The 18,028-nt window shown below is 62.9% G+C and overlaps 1 protein-coding gene across 1 annotated transcript in view; it reads right to left on the bottom strand.

The window, feature by feature from the left end:
- LOC143390597 (mucin-2-like) overlaps positions 1-12,024 on the bottom strand; it is a 29,759-nt gene extending 17,735 nt beyond the window's left edge. Inside the window, 28 exon segments of the mRNA XM_077108617.1 lie at positions 158-364; positions 774-817; positions 1,243-1,390; positions 1,772-1,903; positions 2,168-2,324; positions 2,794-3,033; positions 3,143-3,322; positions 3,405-3,515; positions 3,851-3,989; positions 4,252-4,406; positions 4,770-4,870; positions 4,990-5,042; positions 5,185-5,440; positions 5,724-5,850; positions 5,992-6,086; positions 6,594-6,758; positions 6,838-6,975; positions 7,165-7,234; positions 7,315-7,425; positions 7,624-7,762; positions 7,843-7,960; positions 8,079-8,204; positions 8,408-8,618; positions 8,727-8,836; positions 8,912-9,002; positions 10,043-10,157; positions 11,018-11,288; positions 11,949-12,024. Coding sequence (XP_076964732.1) covers positions 158-364; positions 774-817; positions 1,243-1,390; positions 1,772-1,903; positions 2,168-2,324; positions 2,794-3,033; positions 3,143-3,322; positions 3,405-3,515; positions 3,851-3,989; positions 4,252-4,406; positions 4,770-4,870; positions 4,990-5,042; positions 5,185-5,440; positions 5,724-5,850; positions 5,992-6,086; positions 6,594-6,758; positions 6,838-6,975; positions 7,165-7,234; positions 7,315-7,425; positions 7,624-7,762; positions 7,843-7,960; positions 8,079-8,204; positions 8,408-8,618; positions 8,727-8,836; positions 8,912-9,002; positions 10,043-10,157; positions 11,018-11,288; positions 11,949-12,024 — 3,886 coding nt within the window.
- Positions 12,025-18,028: the final 6,004 nt, after the last annotated feature.

Below are 18,028 nucleotides of genomic sequence, written 5' to 3' on the forward strand. Positions count from 1 at the left end.
TGTGTCCAGGATTTTGACCACAAACAGGGATTTGAGCAAGTCCTCTGATTAGGCCTTAGGGGCATCTTTGCAGGGACAGAAGCTGGCCACCCAGGCCACGTGGGCTGCTGGGGAAAGGCAAGGTCCCCAGCAGAGATCCGCGGCCATGGGGCCTCACCTGGGCTGGGGAAGGGGGTGATGGTGATGGTGGTGGTGGTGGGGACAGAGGAGGTGGTGGTGGGGACAGAGGTGGTGGAGGAAGTCGGCGTGGACGGGGGTGCCGTGGTAGTTGCACAGATGTTGAAGTGCCTCTCCACTGTCCCATTGGGGCCGCAGAACTCCCAGTAGCAGAAGACACCGTCCTGAGTCTGGTTGAGAATCTTCCCTGGGGGGGAGGCCAGCCATCAGTGCGGCAGGTGGAGGCAGACTCACTCCCCAGCGCTGCCTGGCAGGTCACAGCTGAGGAGAGACTGGGTGCCCCCAGTTCCACAAGTGCCCCAGCAGGACCCCTTTCCTGGATCTCCCCCCTTTGAAGAAGGGGCCTCATCAGAACACAGGGGACACAGAGGGGAGGGGCAGCAGATGTTCACCATGAGGCACCGGCCCCATAAGAAGGGACTCGACGTGTCACAGGAGCCCATGGGCTGCTGCACAGCAGAGCAGGTCTGGACATGTCTGGGCACCAAACAGGTAGAACCCAAGAGGACAACCCCACGCAGGCCAGGCCCATGGATTCAGGGACGGGGCAGGCTGCAGGCTTCCTGCCGCAGAGCTAGCAACAGAGGACAGCTTACCTTCCTCCAGTTGGCAGACCACATGTGAGGAGTCAGTGCACACACTGCAAAGCAAGCACAGCGGCTGCAGGCCTCCTGCCCCTCCCTCCAGGCCTGCTCCCAGTGCAGACCCCGTCCCAAAAACCAGCTCCAGAGGAACCCCACCCATCAGGTTCTAAATGCGGGCAGAGGCACGGGACAGGTAAGATGGGAAAAAGCTGGAACAGGCAGGTGACATTCATGTGCATGAGTGACTGTGTGCACCTGCGGGACTGTGTCCATGCATGAGTACAGGCACGCACTCTGTGTGTGGACGTGTGTGTATGAGATGCATGTGGCTGTGTGCACACGCATGGGTATGTGCACCTGCATGGAGCAGCAGGGGACTGTGTGTGTGTGCAGGCCTGTGTGTGCTTGTTATGTGTGTGTGTGGCGTGCCTGCGTGTGCACCGAGCCCCCGCCCGACCCCTTGCGTTGTGGGCTTGAGTACCAAGATGTGCAGATGTCCTTCGTGGGAACCAGCGCTCCAGGGGGGTAGCGGGTGTCCCCAACATAGCAGCCACACTTGTCCCCAGTGACACACTTCTTCAGGTCCTCATCGTAGATGGGCCTGTCCGTAGGGCATCGGGGGTAGCAACCTGGCGGGCACAGGGCCAGGGCCTTGGACCTCCAGGGAGGCCCACGGGCGCCTCCCCAGCATCCCCACCTATGAGTCGTGTCTCTCGGGGTGTTCCTCTGGCGAGGCCAGGGGACAGAGAGGGCTGGGTCTCCCCACCCCGGGGGTCCTCTGCACAGCCAGCCCCTCGCAGGGCTGTTAGCTGCCTCTTCTCTGATTCTCCTTGCGGAGGTTCAGGGCAGCCCAAGCCCACTCCTCGAAGGACACATTCTGCCACAGGTGAGCCTGGCCGCCCTGGGCCTCAGATCTCCAGACCTCAGGCCTCCCACGGGGTCCCCATGGGTCTCCAGCCAATGGCAGCTTTAAGCCCCACGATGCCTGCCCCAAGGCCCTCCCTGCTCACCCTCCAGGTAGGACACAGAGATGTTGGAGTGGATGCCGTTGATGGTCCTGCAGGTTTCAAAGCTGCGGTTCCCACACGGCTCATAATGCCACTCACACTCGTCCGGGGGGTTGTAGTAGTCACAGAATATGGCTGAAGGGAGGACAGGAGGAGGGGGACAGGGTCAGACTCAGCAGGATGCAGGCAGGGGCCCAGACAAAGGGGAGGCTGGGAGGGGGGAGTGGGCAGGGACACGTCCAGTCAGGTCTGGACAACCCAGGTCTCACAGTGATCCCAGGAAGCCTGATGCCAGGAAGCATAGGGTTAAATGACATACAGGCTGTCACTTGGAGGGGAGGGAGTGCCGCCTGCCCCCAGCCCTCACTGCAGCCCCTGGTCAGGACAGTGGGCACTCACGGCACAGATCCGGTGTCCTCCAGAACACACAGGCCTCCGCCTTGGTGCACTCCTGGGCGTAGGAGGCCACGGCAGAGCAGAAGCACTCGCAGTCGCCCCCCGTGTCACAGGAACAGGAGTCCTGCACGCAGGCCTCGTAGAAGACCGTGGGGTCCACCTGAGGAGCAGACGTGGTGTGCCCTGGGCCCTCGCTGCCTTCGTGAGGCCAGGACCCTGCGTCTGGCCCTGGTCGTCCCAGGGCTCCAAAGACACCCTGACTGTGCAGCCCTGGGGCTTCGAAGGTCTCAGGATAAGATGGCCATCCTAAAACCGGCCCGGCCCTCTGTTGCCAGTATCTGGGGCCATCTGGTCATGAGCCCCTTACCTGCCTTCCCTCCCTGCATTGTGAGCATGTAAGGCAGAGAGGTTAGGGAGGCTGGTCTAACCAGGAGTCCCAGAGGGTCACCTGGTCTCCTCACGTGTCCAAAGAACAATGAGAACAGGAGAAAACTCAAGGACAAGTCCTCCACCGGGAGCCACTCCCCAGAGTGTCCTGGCGCAGGGGAGAGCCCTGCAGGGTCATGACCACGCCCCTCCCCGGCCCCGCCCACTGCTGTGGCCCCGCCCAGGCCCGCAGCCCCACCCACCTTGCTGTGGCACGCGCTGAACACGCTGCTCTTGATGATGCTGCACTGCTTCTCCGCCCAGGAGCGGCGGTGCGGGTTCCGGCTGCAGGGGTCCGGGACGGTGCTCACGTCTGGGCAGGTGGAGGCCTCCTTCCAGCTGTTCCCGAAGTCTAGCTCGCTGCTCACCACCACGTGGTCCCGCGTGGTGAAGTCGTTGCTGGTGCGGTCATCAAAGTTCCCGCACAGGCCGCACACAGTGCCCTGGGAGGAAGGCGCAAAGGGTTCACAGGCGAGGCAGCTGGGGGGGACAGCACAGTTCAGAGGCCACAGAGGGGCGGCCCTGAGAGGGCTGGCAGGCGGGGCAGCCCACCTTGTAGGACGGAGCCAGCTTGATGAAGATGGTGGTCTTCTTGTCCCAGATGACGATGATGCCGGTGCTGGCCTCAACCACCAGGTACTGGCCCACTTCCCGCGTGGTGTAGGCCACATGGTGACCCTCCTCAAGCTGGACCACTTCCCGGCGCTTGTCCTCCAGCTTCAGCTCCGTCCTCTGCCCAGAGGAGAGGCAGGTCACTAGCAGCGTCCGAGGGTCCCCAAGGGCTCTGGGAACCCCAGGGAGGGGCAGCACTCACCCCTATGAAGATCTTGATGGCCTTGGAGCAGGTGACACCAGTGGTACCACAGGGGACATTCTCAGTGATAATGCTGAAGGAGCCTGTTGAGGAGTTCTGGCCGCAGTAGTCCTAGGGGCCGGTGGGTGAGGTCAGCTAGCTCCAACTCTGACCTGGCCAGGGCAGCCCCTCATCGGGTGGCTGGGGATAACAGTGGCACCGGGGGTGCCAGGGCTTGGCCAGCCAGCCAGGCTTGTCCTGATTACACATGCGTGTGCACACACGGGTACTTCAGCAGGAGGGTCACAGAACTGGAGAGGGGGCTGGACCGTGCCCACCCCTCTCCCAGCCAGAAGCCCAAACCTTGACCAGGTGGGGCCTGAGGCAGAGGACGGGCTGGCCCTCCCACAAGGTCTTCGGCATCTCAGAGCAGGTAGAGCGGGGACCATGGGGAGGGCAGGCCTCACCTGGACAGCCACGTAGGAGCAGTGTCCGTCAAAGTCATAGTGCTTCCCATCAAAGGTGATGTAGTGGCCGCTCCCGTAAATGGAGCAGGTGCCGTGGCACAGGAACTGGGTACATTGCCAGCGTCCTCTCTGGCAGGTGCTGAGAACAGGAGAGAAACCTGAAGGGGCCAGAGCCCAGGGCCCACCCTGCTCAGACACCAGCCTGCTCAGCCCCTGGGTTGGTGGAGACGACGCCTGGCAGCCCAGGCAGGACACCCACCAGCACCCACAGCAGCCCAGACATACCCTGCACCCACCTCTGCTCCAGGACCAGGGGCAGACATGAGAGAGTGCCCATCAGCTGAGCCAGAGCCACCCTGGCCCTGGAGGACCCAGCAGGGTACCCTCAGCAGGCCACTTACCAGGTGTTGTTGCAGTCTAGCTTGATCTTGTCCCCAGGGGAGTACAGGTCCTTGTTGTGGACACACGGGCACTCCTCCTCCACCACACAGCCCCCCCGGCCGTCATCCAGGAGCCCCTCAGGACACACACAGCCACTGACACAATCCGTGTGGTACTGGGGGCAGCAGAGGGGGCTTCAGTGAGACCAAAGCTCCCTCTGGGAGGTGGGAGGACACCATGGGAGAAGCCCTCCCTGCCCCAGGCCTCTCCCCTGCGGCCCACATGTGGGCAGGAAGACAGGTGAAGGTGGCCTGCCTAGAGCCGCTAAACTGGCCCCTGTTCCCAGGGAGCCCATAGGCCACCACTTCCTTCCAATAACAGGGGCAGTGTCAACAAAATCCAGTATCCATAGGATTCAGCATCCGGACCTGGTGGACAGGGCATAGAGGAGTCCACCTGCTCCCTCCACAATGGCTCAGCCAGAAATACCCGACCCAGCCCACCCAGCCCACCCACCACAACCCTCCCCAGCACGCACATAGCCAGCGACCAGCGTCTGGCAGCTGGTGGGGCGGGACTCCCGGGTGGCCAGGGCAGTCAGGTTGTTGCAGTCAACAAGGATCTTGGGGGCCGCACAGCCTGTGGGACAGAGGGGCTGTCTGAGCTCACGCTGAAGTTAGCGGGCACGGGTGGGCAGGAGAAGGAGCAGGGGAGCAAGCCAAAGGGCGGTGGCCATGCACAGAGCAGCATCCACTTACTCTGGCCGATCAGCTTGACCTGCGTACAGTGCAGCCTCCCATTCCGGCAGACACTGCGAAGGAGAGGGGGCAGTCAGGGGAAGCGGCCCCCCCAGTCCCCCACCCCAGGCCCATTTGCACCACGTCTCAGCTCAGAGCAGAGCTCCAGAGGCAGACCTGCCCCCCCAGGCCTCCCTGCCCAGGCCAGACACCCACCAGCGCTCCTCCTGCCTCAAGACCACCTCCCCCGCCTCCAGGTAGAGGCCTCGGTGGTAGCAGGAGCACTTGGCCAGGGGCACACAGCGGCCCTTCTCGTCCAAGAAGGTGTGGTCAGGGCAGCCACAGCCGTCCACGGGCGCGAAGCCTTTGAGACAGTGGGTTTCCCCCTCAGAGAGCGAGCGGCAGGTCTGCTGGCAGGCGGTCAGGTTGTACAGGAAGGTCTGAGATTTGGGGCAGGAGCCCACGTCCTTGTCTGCAGAGAACCAAGGGACCAGAGTGAGGCGCAGGAGAGACCAGCTCCCAGCTCCGTCCCCGGAGACGGTCCCTGAGCCTCGCTCCATCAGGGCAGAGCACCCATCCAACCAAGAGACCAGGGAGGGCAGCCGCCCAGGGACACCCACCCTGAACTCAGCTGCCACAGCTCCTGCCCACACCCCCACCCCTGGTCCCTGAAGGGGCCCGCCAGGAGCCAGCTGCAGGAGGTGACCCTCCCTTGGGCCACCCGTGCTCAGGGCCCAGCCTCAGGGGGCACTCACTGCAGACGCGCTCCCGCCAGCCCCACAGCATGACGCCCTTGGTGGCGCAGGCCCGCGCGTAGGAGGACAGCGCTGCGCACAGGCAGTCCTCGTTGTTCTGACAGTTGCAGGTGTCATACTTGCATCTCTGGAAAGCAAACGGGGTGGGGGGGCAGTGAGGTGGAGCCCTGGGCGCGACCCAGCGCCCTGTGCACTCAGCACACACACCCGTCACCCACTGGGCACACCAGGCTCTGGGCATGGCACATGGCATGGGGGAGGGACTGACCTTGTAATACTCAGTGGGGTCCACGGCCAGGTGGCACCTGCTGAAGGGGGTCTCCGTCTTCTTCAGGAGGGAGCACCAGTGCTCCGCATAGTTGGCTGGGGAGGCAGGTGGGAGCCTCAGCAAGGCCAGGCCCCTCACACGCGCCAGGTCCAGCGGCTGGCTCGCCCAGGCTGGAGCAGATGTGGCCCCAAGCCCTGGCCCCCTCAGTCCCTCTGGTCAAATACCCTGGAAGCTCTGGGCAGGGTGCACCCTGCTACCTCCTCTCTCTCCACCCCAAGGGGCCAAGAACCACCAGGTGCTGTGGGGTGCTGGGTGGAAGGCACACTGTCCTGGCTCCAGGCCAATCTCTGGACGAGGGTCACCACCCAGTCATTAGCCAGTCACCCCCGCCATGTCACTTGGTAGGCTGCCACCACGGGCCACCCTAAGCCAACCGGGCAGCAGGACACAGCAGGTGGAGGGGCTGGCACCCAGCCTGGCAGGCTGCCATCACCCACCCACCCTCACCCACCCCTTGTCCCACCAGGAGCCCCGCCTGCCCGCCTCGCCGGCCAGAGCTCGGGGACGGCAGGCCCTGGGCGCGCTGCGGAGCCGAGCCTCACCACTCTCGATGTTGAGGGAACAGGGGTCGTCCAGCCAGTCCAGCTTGTCGTGACAGCTGGCCTGGGCCTTCCAGCTGTTGGCGAAGCTGGACCCCGTGGCCTCCACCAGGCCACCCGCCGTCCTGAAGTCGTCACTCTCCAGGCCATTGAAGTCCCCGCAGAGCCCTGAGGGGCCAGGACACGGTTGGGAGGGGTCTGGGCTGCTGGGGCACCTTGGCGGGGAGAGCCAGGCGGGGCCACTCACCCTGCACCTGCCCCTGGGCAGCCTGGTCCAGCGTCACGAAGAGCTGCATGACGGGCACCAGCTGCACCTGCAGCCGCAGCCCGAGGGCCGTGTTCACGACGATGTGGTAGGAGGAGGGTTGGAAGATGGAGAAGCTGGCTGCAAGGAGGGCGCAGTGAGGGCACAGCACCCTGGTGCCCCAGGGAGCTCCCTCCACCCACGCAGAGGCCCGCGTGGCCCAGTGAACAGGGACCCTCCCCTGCCCGGCCTCCTGGGCCCCAGGCCCCCAGCTGCCCACATCCCAGCAGGTCAAGCCAACCAGCCCAGCTCTGGGTCCCCTCCCCTCACCAGCCACGTGGGGCAGGGTCACTGCCAGCTCATTGAGTAGCACGCTGCCATCCGACTTGAAGGCCACCACCTGCAAGAAAGGCCAAGGGTGTTAAGGGCTGAGAAGGCTCCAAGGACCTGGAGCCCTGGGGGGACAGGCAGGGCACCCACGTTCTTCTTCCTGTCTATCAGCAGTGCCACTGTCTTCAGGCAGGTCTGCTTGTCCGTGGAGCCGCAGGGGGCCAGCTCGCCCAGGAGGGTGAAGGAGTCGTTGTGGTCGCCCTGTGTGGGGAAGGCAGGAGGGTTGTGCCCAGAGGCAGGGCCCAGCCCCGAACCCAGGGCTCCACAGTGACTTAGAAGGGAAAGCCCATTTCTCAACACCCTTCACCACCCTAGGGACAGCCCCAGGCCCCCCTCTTCTCAAGGGCCAGCCAGTCCCCTGCTGGGAGGGCCCAGGGCCCCCAGCTCCACCCCACCCACCTTGGTCAGGACGTAGTAGCAGTCCCCATGAAAGGTGAACTTTTTCCCATCGAAGGTGGTGATGTGGGAGCCACCCTCCAGGGTGCAGGTCCCAGGGCATGGCAGGTCTTTACACACCCAGCGGCCAGCATTGCAGACACTGTCGGCCATCAGAACACAGGGTCAGGGCTCGGGGACGCTCCAGCCTTCCAGGCCCTGTGCCCTGGATCGGCAACTCACCATTGCTCACAGTCATTGGTGATCTCCTGGCCCGGCACATACAGGTGCCCGTGCAGCTTGCAGTGGCACTGGCTGACGGGGATGCAGCCGCTGGCCGTGAGGTCATCATACACAGTGCCTGGGACAGCAGGGGAGGTGAAGTCACCCTGGGCGGCTCAGCCATGCCATTCTCCCCAGGGCGGGGCTGCCAGCCTGGCTCCCGCCCCCACTCAGCAGGCACCCCCCCCCAGCACAACCTTCTGGGCAGAAACAGCCGTCCATGTGGTGCTCCTCGCACAGGCTGCTGACCTCCAGGTGTGAGCAGGTGTCCACGCAGGGTGAGCCGCTCTCCAGGTAGACCATGTTCCCGGGGCAGCTCTTGGCTGGAAGCGAAGGCAGCTCGTGAACAGGCAATCCCACAAGGGCAGAGCACGGTGGCAGGTGGCCATGTCCAAGGGCCTCAGTCTAGGCCACTGGAGTCACCTGGCTCCCCACAGCTGTGGCACCTGGGTACTTGGCACAGACACCTGCCCGGGGCTCCCCAGACCCAGGCATGCTGCCGCTGGCTCTGTCTTGGGCCACTTACGGCAAAAGGAGGCCGACCTCCAGTTCCCAGGCCGGCCGCCAGCATGGGAGCACTGACGGGAGAACTCGGCGATGGTGCTGCAGACGCAGGCCCCACCCTGCGGGCACCGGCAGCGATCCTGCATGCAGGCCTGCACGTACAGCTCCAGCGGCAGCCGGGCCTGGCAGTCTTGGAAGGCCGCATCGGTCAGCAATCTCTCGCACTCAGCACGCTGGCAGGAAGGACGTGGGGGTGGGCAACTGCTCACAGCTCCCCTCCCTCCCCGCAGCAGGGTTCCCGCGAGCACCCACAGATGGGGACCCCTCAGGCTGGGACTCACGTGCTTGGAGCAGGACTCAGGAGCGGGCACCTCCTCAGGGTCCTCGCACACCACCTCAGGCTTATTAATCTTCTGCATGTTCCCAAATTCAGTGGCACTGAATGTGATGCCTGGGGGCACAGCCGGTCAGCGGTCAGCAGCTCCACCCCTGCCTCCACCCCACAGAACCCCAGCCCAGCGCTCACCTTCAGAGAGGAACTCCGAGTAGGACGGCAGGCCATTGAAGTCCCCGCAGAGGCCGCAGGTGTGGTTCTGGAACCTGCTGTCCAGCTCCAGCTGTGGGGAAGTGGGCAGGTGAGTGGGCCCAAGGCCTTGGGAAGCCCTAGGCCAGGCTGGCACCTTAATGAGGAGCAGCAGGGAAGAGGGGCATCTACCACCGAGAAGCAGCGTGTTCCCGGGGGGAAAGCTGAGGGCCAGCCCCCACAACCAGGCAACCCAGGGCCAGACAGCCCAGGGCCAGACAGCCCCCATGGCCAGACAGCCCCCAGGGCCAGACAGCCCCCATGACCAGGCAACCCAGGGCCAGACAACCCAGGGCCAGACAGCCCCCAGGGCCAGACAGCCCAGGGCCAGACAGCCCAGGACCAGACAGCCCAGGGCCAGACAGCCCCCAGGGCCAGACAGCCCCCCAGGGCCAGACAGCCCAGGACCAGGCAACCCAGGGCCAGACAGCCCCCCAGAGCCAGACAGCCCAGGGCCAGACAGTCCCCAGGGCCAGACAGTCCCCAGGGCCAGACAGCCCCCCAGAGCCAGACAGCCCAGGACCAGACAGCCCAGGGCCAGACAGCCCCCAGGGCCAGACAGCCCCCAGGGCCAGACAGCCCCCAGGGCCAGACAGCCCCCCAGGGCCAGACAGCCCAGGACCAGGCAACCCAGGGCCAGACAGCCCCCCAGAGCCAGATAGCCCAGGACCAGACAGCCCAGGGCCAGACAGCCCCCAGGGCCAGACAGCCCCCAGGGCCAGACAGCCCAGGGCCAGACAGTCCCCAGGACCAGACAGCCCCCAGGGCCAGGCAGCCCCCAGGGCCAGACAGCCCCCAGGGCCAGACAGCCCAGGGCCAGACAGCCCAGGGCCAGACAGCCCCCAGGGCCAGACAGCCCCCAGGGCCAGGCAGCCCAGGGCCAGACAGCCCAGGGCCAGACAGCCCCCATGACCAGGCAGCCCAGGGCCAGGCAGCCCAGGGCCAGACAGCCCCCACGGCCAGACAGCCCCCACGGTGCTGTGGCTGTCTCCACCACCTCCACCCTCCTAAGGGCAACCAGGACTTGGCTGGGGGAGGAGCCTGCACCCCAGGGGCCAGGATGCTGGCACCCACCATGAGCGCGTCTTCACGGTTCCACATGAGGGAGAGACCAGCGCGGGAGTAGACCTTGGTGTAGGCCTCGTTCTTCTCGATGAGCAGCCCAGAGCTGTAGTGTGGGGTGCTGACCCTGCGGGGCACCGCTGTCACTTGCCAGCCCCTGGCCCAGGGCCCACCCTTCTTGTCCTCTCGGGGTCCTGCTGCCCAGAGGGCACTGAGGCTGGGTGCATGGTGGGAGATGGGGGATAGCTGCGGGCCTGGCCTCACACTGGGGCCACAGACAGACTTGGCCAGGCCCAGGGGGCACATGAGCAGTGGCCAGAGAACACCTCTTCTGGGCTGGCCAGGTTCCTTGGGCAGGACCGGCTCAGACTGCTCATCTCCTTTCACACTGTGGGCACTGTCCTGGGCAGGGCCCTCCCAGGAGCCCTGAGAGAGGGGGCAGAAGGAGGCCAAGCCTCCCAACCCCCTCCCAGGCCCTCTCTCATCACCCTAGACAGTCCTGATGCTCTCGGGGACCTCCCCCCGGCACCTGCCTCACCCAGGGGCCTCCTGCTCTCCACCCACCATGACCCAGGCCTGGCAGGAGCTCAGCTAGAGTCCAGTGTAGGAAATAGAACCCCTGGAGCAGGAAGAGGGCAGGCCCGCAGGTGGGAACCCGCTGGACAGGAATACATTTAAGAGGGCTTCATTGTCCCAGAGACAATGAAGGGACAATAGCTAGCCAGGGTGGGCAGCTCCTGTAACTCTACCCTGGGGAACAGCTCTGGCAGCCTCCAGGCACCCCAGTCCAGGACCACTGGCCAGCTCCAAGGGGAGGGACAGCTAGGGGCTCCCGGGTGAAGACCCCTGTCAACCTCCAGGGGCTCAGCAGTGTGTGCGGAGGGAATTGTGACCCGAGTCCACCCTCAGGGCTTTCCCCCGGCCACCAGCCGGAGCAGCCGGGCCTCACAGGGGCTACGGGATGGGACGCTGACCAGCGCCACTCACATGGCCCCATTCACCACAACCAGTTGGTGGGTGAGGTAGATGGTGTCATCCTTGATGGTCAGCAGGATGGACTCCACCTGAGGATGGCCCCCACCCTGGCCCTGGCTGCGCTTCAGGTGCACGGCAAATTCCTTGTAGGAGTCTCGGCAGTCGGAGGCGAAGTTGTAGTCACAGAGGCCGGGGAAGCGGAAGACGTTGCCGTCGAAGGTCTTGTAGTGGAAGTCGCCCCAGGTGCTGCAGACGCTGTGACCATGGCTTCGGGGTCTGGCCTCTGTGGGGACCGTGGGGCTCGGGGTGAGCCACCCAGGCCCAGGGAGTTCTGCCCCAGTCCGCCCCAAGCTGGCTCCAGAGGTAGCCATGTCCAGAAGGCCCCCCCACTGCAGGCGGACCTCTGAGGCCTGGGTCGCGGCCCGGGGTCTCAGCCCCAGGAGCACATCTCCAGCTGCCTGGCCTGGGGCGCGACCCAGCGGGCGGTGAGGGCCGAGCGACTGTCAGGCACCCTGGTCACTCTGTCCACTTGGTGCAGAGCCCTGATGGAATGGAGGTTCCCTAGTCTTTTTGGCTGAATGACCCTTCACCAGGTGGACACAGCCCCTCTTCAGAGGTGCCGCCTAGGCCTTGACCCGCCAGGGCTGTCCTGGGACCCCACACTCCCCCACCCCGGAAGCACCCCTCAGGTGTTCTGCTGATCTTCCACTGGGCGTGGGGTCCCCTGGGCCCCCCTGGCCAGGCTCTCAAGCTCAAAGGGACAGCAAGGGCCGCAACAATTCATCCAGGCAGGAGCTACTCCGGTTGTCCAGTGTACGCAGTCCAGCGGATGCCAGGCCGAGGGGACCAGCCCACTCCCAGGCGCTGTGCCTGCTCCTGGATGCCTGCCTTCCTGTCCCAGCACTCTCTGCCCATCCCCTGCCCACCTCACCAGGCTTCTCACCTCTCTGGAGCTCAGAGCCTCCAGCCAAGGCCAGGGCCAGGCAGATGGCCACGAGGCGGGCCAGTCGCAGCCCCATGGCGGCTCTGAAGGGCACTGTGGGAGAGCACCCCGGCCTGGAGTCTGGGACTTATATGCCCCAGTGGGCCGTCAGAGGGCGGAGGGCAGGGGAGGGGCAGAGGTGGGGGCGTTGGCCAGATTATCAAGAAAACAGCTGTGGGGGCTCGTGGAGACCACAGTGGGAAAATATTGATTCAGGTTATCTGCATTTATCTTTTTATGACTCCCTGGGCAAACTTGGCCTTCCTCAGGATGCAGCAGCCCAATTACCCAAATGCAGAACACACCCAGGGCGACCCTCCCACCCCTCCCAGCCACTAGCGGACCAGGCCCAAGGGGACAGGGTAGGGGCTTTCCCACCGGAAGCGTGTCCTGGCAGACTCTGGGCCCACCCAGCCCTCCAGACCACAGTCCAGTGCCCCCCACCCGCCAACAAAGTCCAGGATGAACAGGGGCTTTGGGCTGGAAGATCCATGACCAGCATTTACCAGTCTCTCATTCCCGGGACCCCACTCCTCCCCAGGCAGTGTGGACTGAGATGGCCACAGGTCCCCAAAGAGCTCAGGCCTCTGTCACCCCAGGCAGCCAAGCCCACCCAGGACTGGGCCACCTGTACCTCCCGTGTGCAGGCAGCCTATGAGCTCCCGTGGGGCCCGGGGTCCACCCCGCGGCAGGGAGCTCTTCGCTGATCCTAATCCCCCTGTTTTCCTGGCCTAAGCCAGGCTCTGGATTACATGTAATTAGAACTTGAGGAGCACCAGTCCAGCCGGGGACACTTGCCGGAACCCGGTCCCCTGGAGCATGGAGGGACTGGCCCAGTGCCTGGAATGACTGTCCCCGAAGGAATGAGGCCCAGGTAGGGAGGGTGCCCTGCAGCAGGCCCTGCCCTCACAGACGCCCCCACCTGCTGCTGCTTCCCCTGGGGACGCACGAGGGTAGGGCTCTGGAGGGGCAGCCTGCCCCGGCCCCGGCCACGCCTCATCCTGCTCCAGGGAGGACAGTGGCCTCTGATGGACCTCAGGCCAAGCCCAAAGCTGGACATGGGCTCAGCCTGGAAATCCCCCCAGGAGCCGTGCGTAGCCCTGGAGCAGACACCAGCCCCAAACCCAGACCCACCCAGGTGCCAGCTCTCGAGGCCACACAGAGAGGGAGAGGCACCCACTGGCACCCCCCGGAGCAGGAGATAAACTAAAATCTGGAGTCCCTCCCTCACTGCATTTTCATCCTCCTGAGAAGAGAGCCGAGCCTGAATTCAGTTTCAGGGTGTAGCCGGATTGCCCACAGTGAGCTCAGGTCAGCCTCAGATGCCAGCCGGGGTCCTGAGCTCCAGAAACAGTGAGGAGGGGTCCGTCTAATGGTCATGGAGAACTGGACCAAGGGAACTGTGCCTCTTCCCCGGCCACACTGCTGCCCTGGTCAAGGCCCACACAGGTGGTGACCTGGGCTAGAGGGAGCCCTGGCTAGGGCCAGACTTTCTTCACCACCAGCGTCAAAGCCTGTGTTCTGATGCCACCTCACTCCCAGGCCTCCAGACCACCACAGGAAGGACCCTCAACAGGACTGGAGTGGAGCCCTTGCACTCTCAGGGTGTCGGGGGCCAAGGAGACCACTAGCCAGGGGCCTGGGAGGAAGCCCCTCCTCTGCTCCCACTGTGCCCACTAGTTCCGGCCTGGGGTCCATCCTCTCAGCCAGGACTTGAGCACAGGGACCCTGAGAGTGTGCCTGGGCAGGGTAGGGACCGAGAACACTGTCGCCCCACTTCCCTGTTTAGGCTGTAGACGCTGGCACCAAGCCCTGAGGGGACCAAGGGGCATCCAAGAGGCAGTGATTTCCAGGCCAGGCTTTCTCTGCTTTGGAAGGGATCAGAGGAATTCTAGCCAGATAGGGTGCTAAGCACAGCAGCCCTGCCCTTAGCTCCAAGAAGGGGGTCCTTTCTGGATGAAAGGGAGATCCTCCTGGTGGAGAAGGTGGTCCTCCCTGGTGGAGAAGGTGGTCCTCCCTGGTGGAGAAGGTGGTCCTCCCTGGTGGAGAAGGTAGATCTTAGAGAGAACATAGATCTTCCCTGGATAAAGGATGTGAGGTCCTCCCTGGTGGAGAAGGTGGGTCCTCCCTGATGGAGAAGGTGGTCCTCCCTGGTGGAGAAGGTGGTCCTCCCTGGTGGAGAAGGTGGTCCTCCCTGGTGGAGAAGGTGGGTCCTCCCTGATGGAGAAGGTGGTCCTCCCTGGTGGAGAAGGTGGTCCTCCCTGGTGGAGAAGGTAGATCTTAGAGAGAACATAGATCTTCCCTGGATAAAGGATGTGAGGTCCTCCCTGGTGGAGAAGGTGGGTTCTGCCTGGTGGAGAAGGTGGTCCTCCCTGGTGGAGAAGGTAGATCTTAGAGAGAACATAGATCTTCCCTGGATAAAGGATGTGAGGTCCTCCCTGATGGAGAAGGTGGTCCTCCCTGATGGAGAAGGTGGTCCTCCCTGGTGGAGAAGGTAGATCTTAGAGAGAACATAGATCTTCCCTGGATAAAGGATGTGAGGTCCTCCCTGGTGGAGAAGGTGGTCCTCCCTGATGGAGAAGGTGGGTCCTCCCTAATGGAGAAGGTGGTCCTCCCTGGTGGAGAAGGTGGTCCTCCCTGATGGAGAAGGTGGGTCCTCCCTAATGGAGAAGGTGGTCCTCCCTGGTGGAGAAGGTGGTCCTCCCTGATGGAGAAGGTGGTCCTCCCTGGTGGAGAAGGTAGATCTTAGAGAGAACATAGATCTTCCCTGGATAAAGGATGTGAGGTCCTCCCTGGTGGAGAAGGTGGGTCCTCCCTGATGGAGAAGGTGGTCCTCCCTGGTGGAGAAGGTGGTCCTCCCTGGTGGAGAAGGTAGATCTTAGAGAGAACATAGATCTTCCCTGGATAAAGGATGTGAGGTCCTCCCTGGTGGAGAAGGTGGGTTCTGCCTGGTGGAGAAGGTGGTCCTCCCTGGTGGAGAAGGTAGATCTTAGAGAGAACATAGATCTTCCCTGGATAAAGGATGTGAGGTCCTCCCTGGTGGAGAAGGTGGGTCCTCCCTGATGGAGAAGGTGGTCCTCCCTGGTGGAGAAGGTGGTCCTCCCTGGTGGAGAAGGTAGATCTTAGAGAGAACATAGATCTTCCCTGGATAAAGGATGTGAGGTCCTCCCTGATGGAGAAGGTGGTCCTCCCTGATGGAGAAGGTGGTCCTCCCTGGTGGAGAAGGTAGATCTTAGAGAGAACATAGATCTTCCCTGGATAAAGGATGTGAGGTCCTCCCTGGTGGAGAAGGTGGGTCCTCCCTGGTGGAGAAGGTGGATACTCCCTGATGAGAAGGTGGTCCTCCCTGATGGAGAAGGTGGTCCTCCCTGGTGGAGAAGGTGGTCCTCCCTGGTGGAGAAGGTGGTCCTCCCTGGTGGAGAAGGTAGATCTTAGAGAGAACATAGATCTTCCCTGGATAAAGGATGTGAGATCCTCCCTGATGGGAAAGGTGGGTTCTGCCTGGTGGAGAAGGTGGTCCTCCCTGATGGAGAAGGTGGGTCCTCCCTGATGAGAAGGTGGTCCTCCCTGGTGGAGAAGGTGGTCCTCCCTGGTGGAGAAGGTGGTCCTCCCTGGTGGAGAAGGTGGTCCTCCCTGGTGGAGAAGGTGGTCCTCCCTGGTGGAGAAGGTGGTCCTCCCTGGTGGAGAAGGTAGATCTTAGAGAGAACATAGATCTTCCCTGGATAAAGGATGTGAGATCCTCCCTGATGGGAAAGGTGGGTTCTGCCTGGTGGAGAAGGTGGTCCTCCCTGATGGAGAAGGTGGGTCCTCCCTGATGAGAAGGTGGTCCTCCCTGGTGGAGAAGGTGGTCCTCCCTGGTGGAGAAGGTGGTCCTCCCTGGTGGAGAAGGTGGTCCTCCCTGGTGGAGAAGGTGGGTACTCCCTGATGGGAAAGGTGGGTCCTCCGTGATGGAGAAGGTGGGTCCTCCCTAATGGAGAAGGTGGTCCTCCCTGATGGAGAAGGTGGTCCTCCCTGATGGAGAAGGTGGTCCTCCCTGGTGGAGAAGGTGGTCCTCCCTGGTGGAGAAGGTGGTCCTCCCTAATGGAGAAGATGGGTCCTCCCTGGTGGAGAAGGTGGTCCTCCCTGGTGGAGAAGGTAGATCTTAGAGAGAACATAGATCTTCCCTGGATAAAGGATGTGAGGTCCTCCCTGGTGGAGAAGGTGGGTCCTCCCTGGTGGAGAAGGTGGATACTCCCTGATGAGAAGGTGGTCCTCCCTGATGGAGAAGGTGGTCCTCCCTGGTGGAGAAGGTGGTCCTCCCTGGTGGAGAAGGTGGTCCTCCCTGGTGGAGAAGGTAGATCTTAGAGAGAACATAGATCTTCCCTGGATAAAGGATGTGAGATCCTCCCTGATGGGAAAGGTGGGTTCTGCCTGGTGGAGAAGGTGGTCCTCCCTGATGGAGAAGGTGGGTCCTCCCTGATGAGAAGGTGGTCCTCCCTGGTGGAGAAGGTGGTCCTCCCTGGTGGAGAAGGTGGTCCTCCCTGGTGGAGAAGGTGGTCCTCCCTGGTGGAGAAGGTAGATCTTAGAGAGAACATACATCTTCCCTGGATAAAGGATGTGAGATCCTCCCTGGTGGAGAAGGTGGGTCCTCCCTGGTGGAGAAGGTGAGTCCTCCCTGATGGAGAAGGTGGTCCTCCCTGATGGAGAAGGTGGTCCTCCTGGTGGAGAAGGTGGGTACTCCCTGATGGAGAAGGTGGTCCTCCCTGATGGAGAAGGTGGTCCTCCCTGGTGGAGAAGGTGGGTACTCCCTGATGAGAAGGTGGTCCTCCCTGATGGAGAAGGTGGGTCCTCCCTAATGGAGAAGGTGGTCCTCCCTGTATGGAGAAGGTGGTCCTCCCTGATGGAGAAGGTGGGTCCTCCCTAATGGAGAAGGTGGTCCTCCCTGGTGGAGAAGGTGGTCCTCCCTGGTGGAGAAGGTGGTCCTCCCTGGTGGAGAAGGTAGATCTTAGAGAGAACATACATCTTCCCTGGATAAAGGATGTGAGGTCCTCCCTGATGGGAAAGGTGGGTCCTCCGTGATGGAGAAGGTGGGTCCTCCCTAATGGAGAAGGTGGTCCTCCCTGATGGAGAAGGTGGTCCTCCCTGGTGGAGAAGGTGGTCCTCCCTGATGGAGAAGGTGGTCCTCCGTGATGGAGAAGGTGGGTCCTCCCTGATGGAGAAGGTGGTCCTCCCTGATGGAGAAGGTGGTCCTCCCTGGTGGAGAAGGTGGTCCTCCCTGATGGAGAAGGTGGTCCTCCCTGATGGAGAAGATGGGTCCTCCCTGATGGAGAAGGTGAGTTCTCCCTGATGGAGGTGAGTCCTCCCTGATGGAGAAGGTGAGTCCTCCCTGATGGAGAAGGGGGTCCTCCCTGATGAAGATGGGTCCTCCCTGATGGAGAAGGGGGTCCTCCCTGATGGAGAAGATGGGTACTCCCTGATGAGAAGGTGGGTCCTCCCTGATGGAGAAGGTGGTCCTCCCTGATGGAGAAGATGGGTCCTCCCTGATGGGAAAGGTGGGTCCTCCGTGATGGAGAAGGTGGGTCCTCCCTAATGGAGAAGGTGGTCCTCCCTGATGGAGAAGGTGGTCCTCCCTGATGGAGAAGGTGGTCCTCCCTGGTGGAGAAGGTGGTCCTCCCTGGTGGAGAAGGTGGTCCTCCCTAATGGAGAAGATGGGTCCTCCCTGGTGGAGAAGGTGATCCTCCCTGATGGAGAAGGTGGTCCTCCCTGATGGAGAAGATGGGTCCTCCCTGATGGAGAAGGTGAGTTCTCCCTGATGGAGGTGAGTCCTCCCTGATGGAGAAGGTGAGTCCTCCCTGATGGAGAAGGGGGTCCTCCCTGATGGAGAAGGGGGTCCTCCCTGATGAAGATGGGTCCTCCCTGATGGAGAAGGGGGTCCTCCGTACATATAGAAGGTGGTCCTTGCTGGATGGACAAGGTCAGCTGTGTCCCCTTTGTGTAGGACAGTGGTGGTGACCCACCCTCTGGGCTCACACAGGGGCTCAGACAGGCTTGGTGAGCTGTGG

This window comes from Callospermophilus lateralis, chromosome 2 (genome assembly GCF_048772815.1).
Source record: "Callospermophilus lateralis isolate mCalLat2 chromosome 2, mCalLat2.hap1, whole genome shotgun sequence".
Taxonomy (NCBI): domain Eukaryota; kingdom Metazoa; phylum Chordata; class Mammalia; order Rodentia; family Sciuridae; genus Callospermophilus; species Callospermophilus lateralis.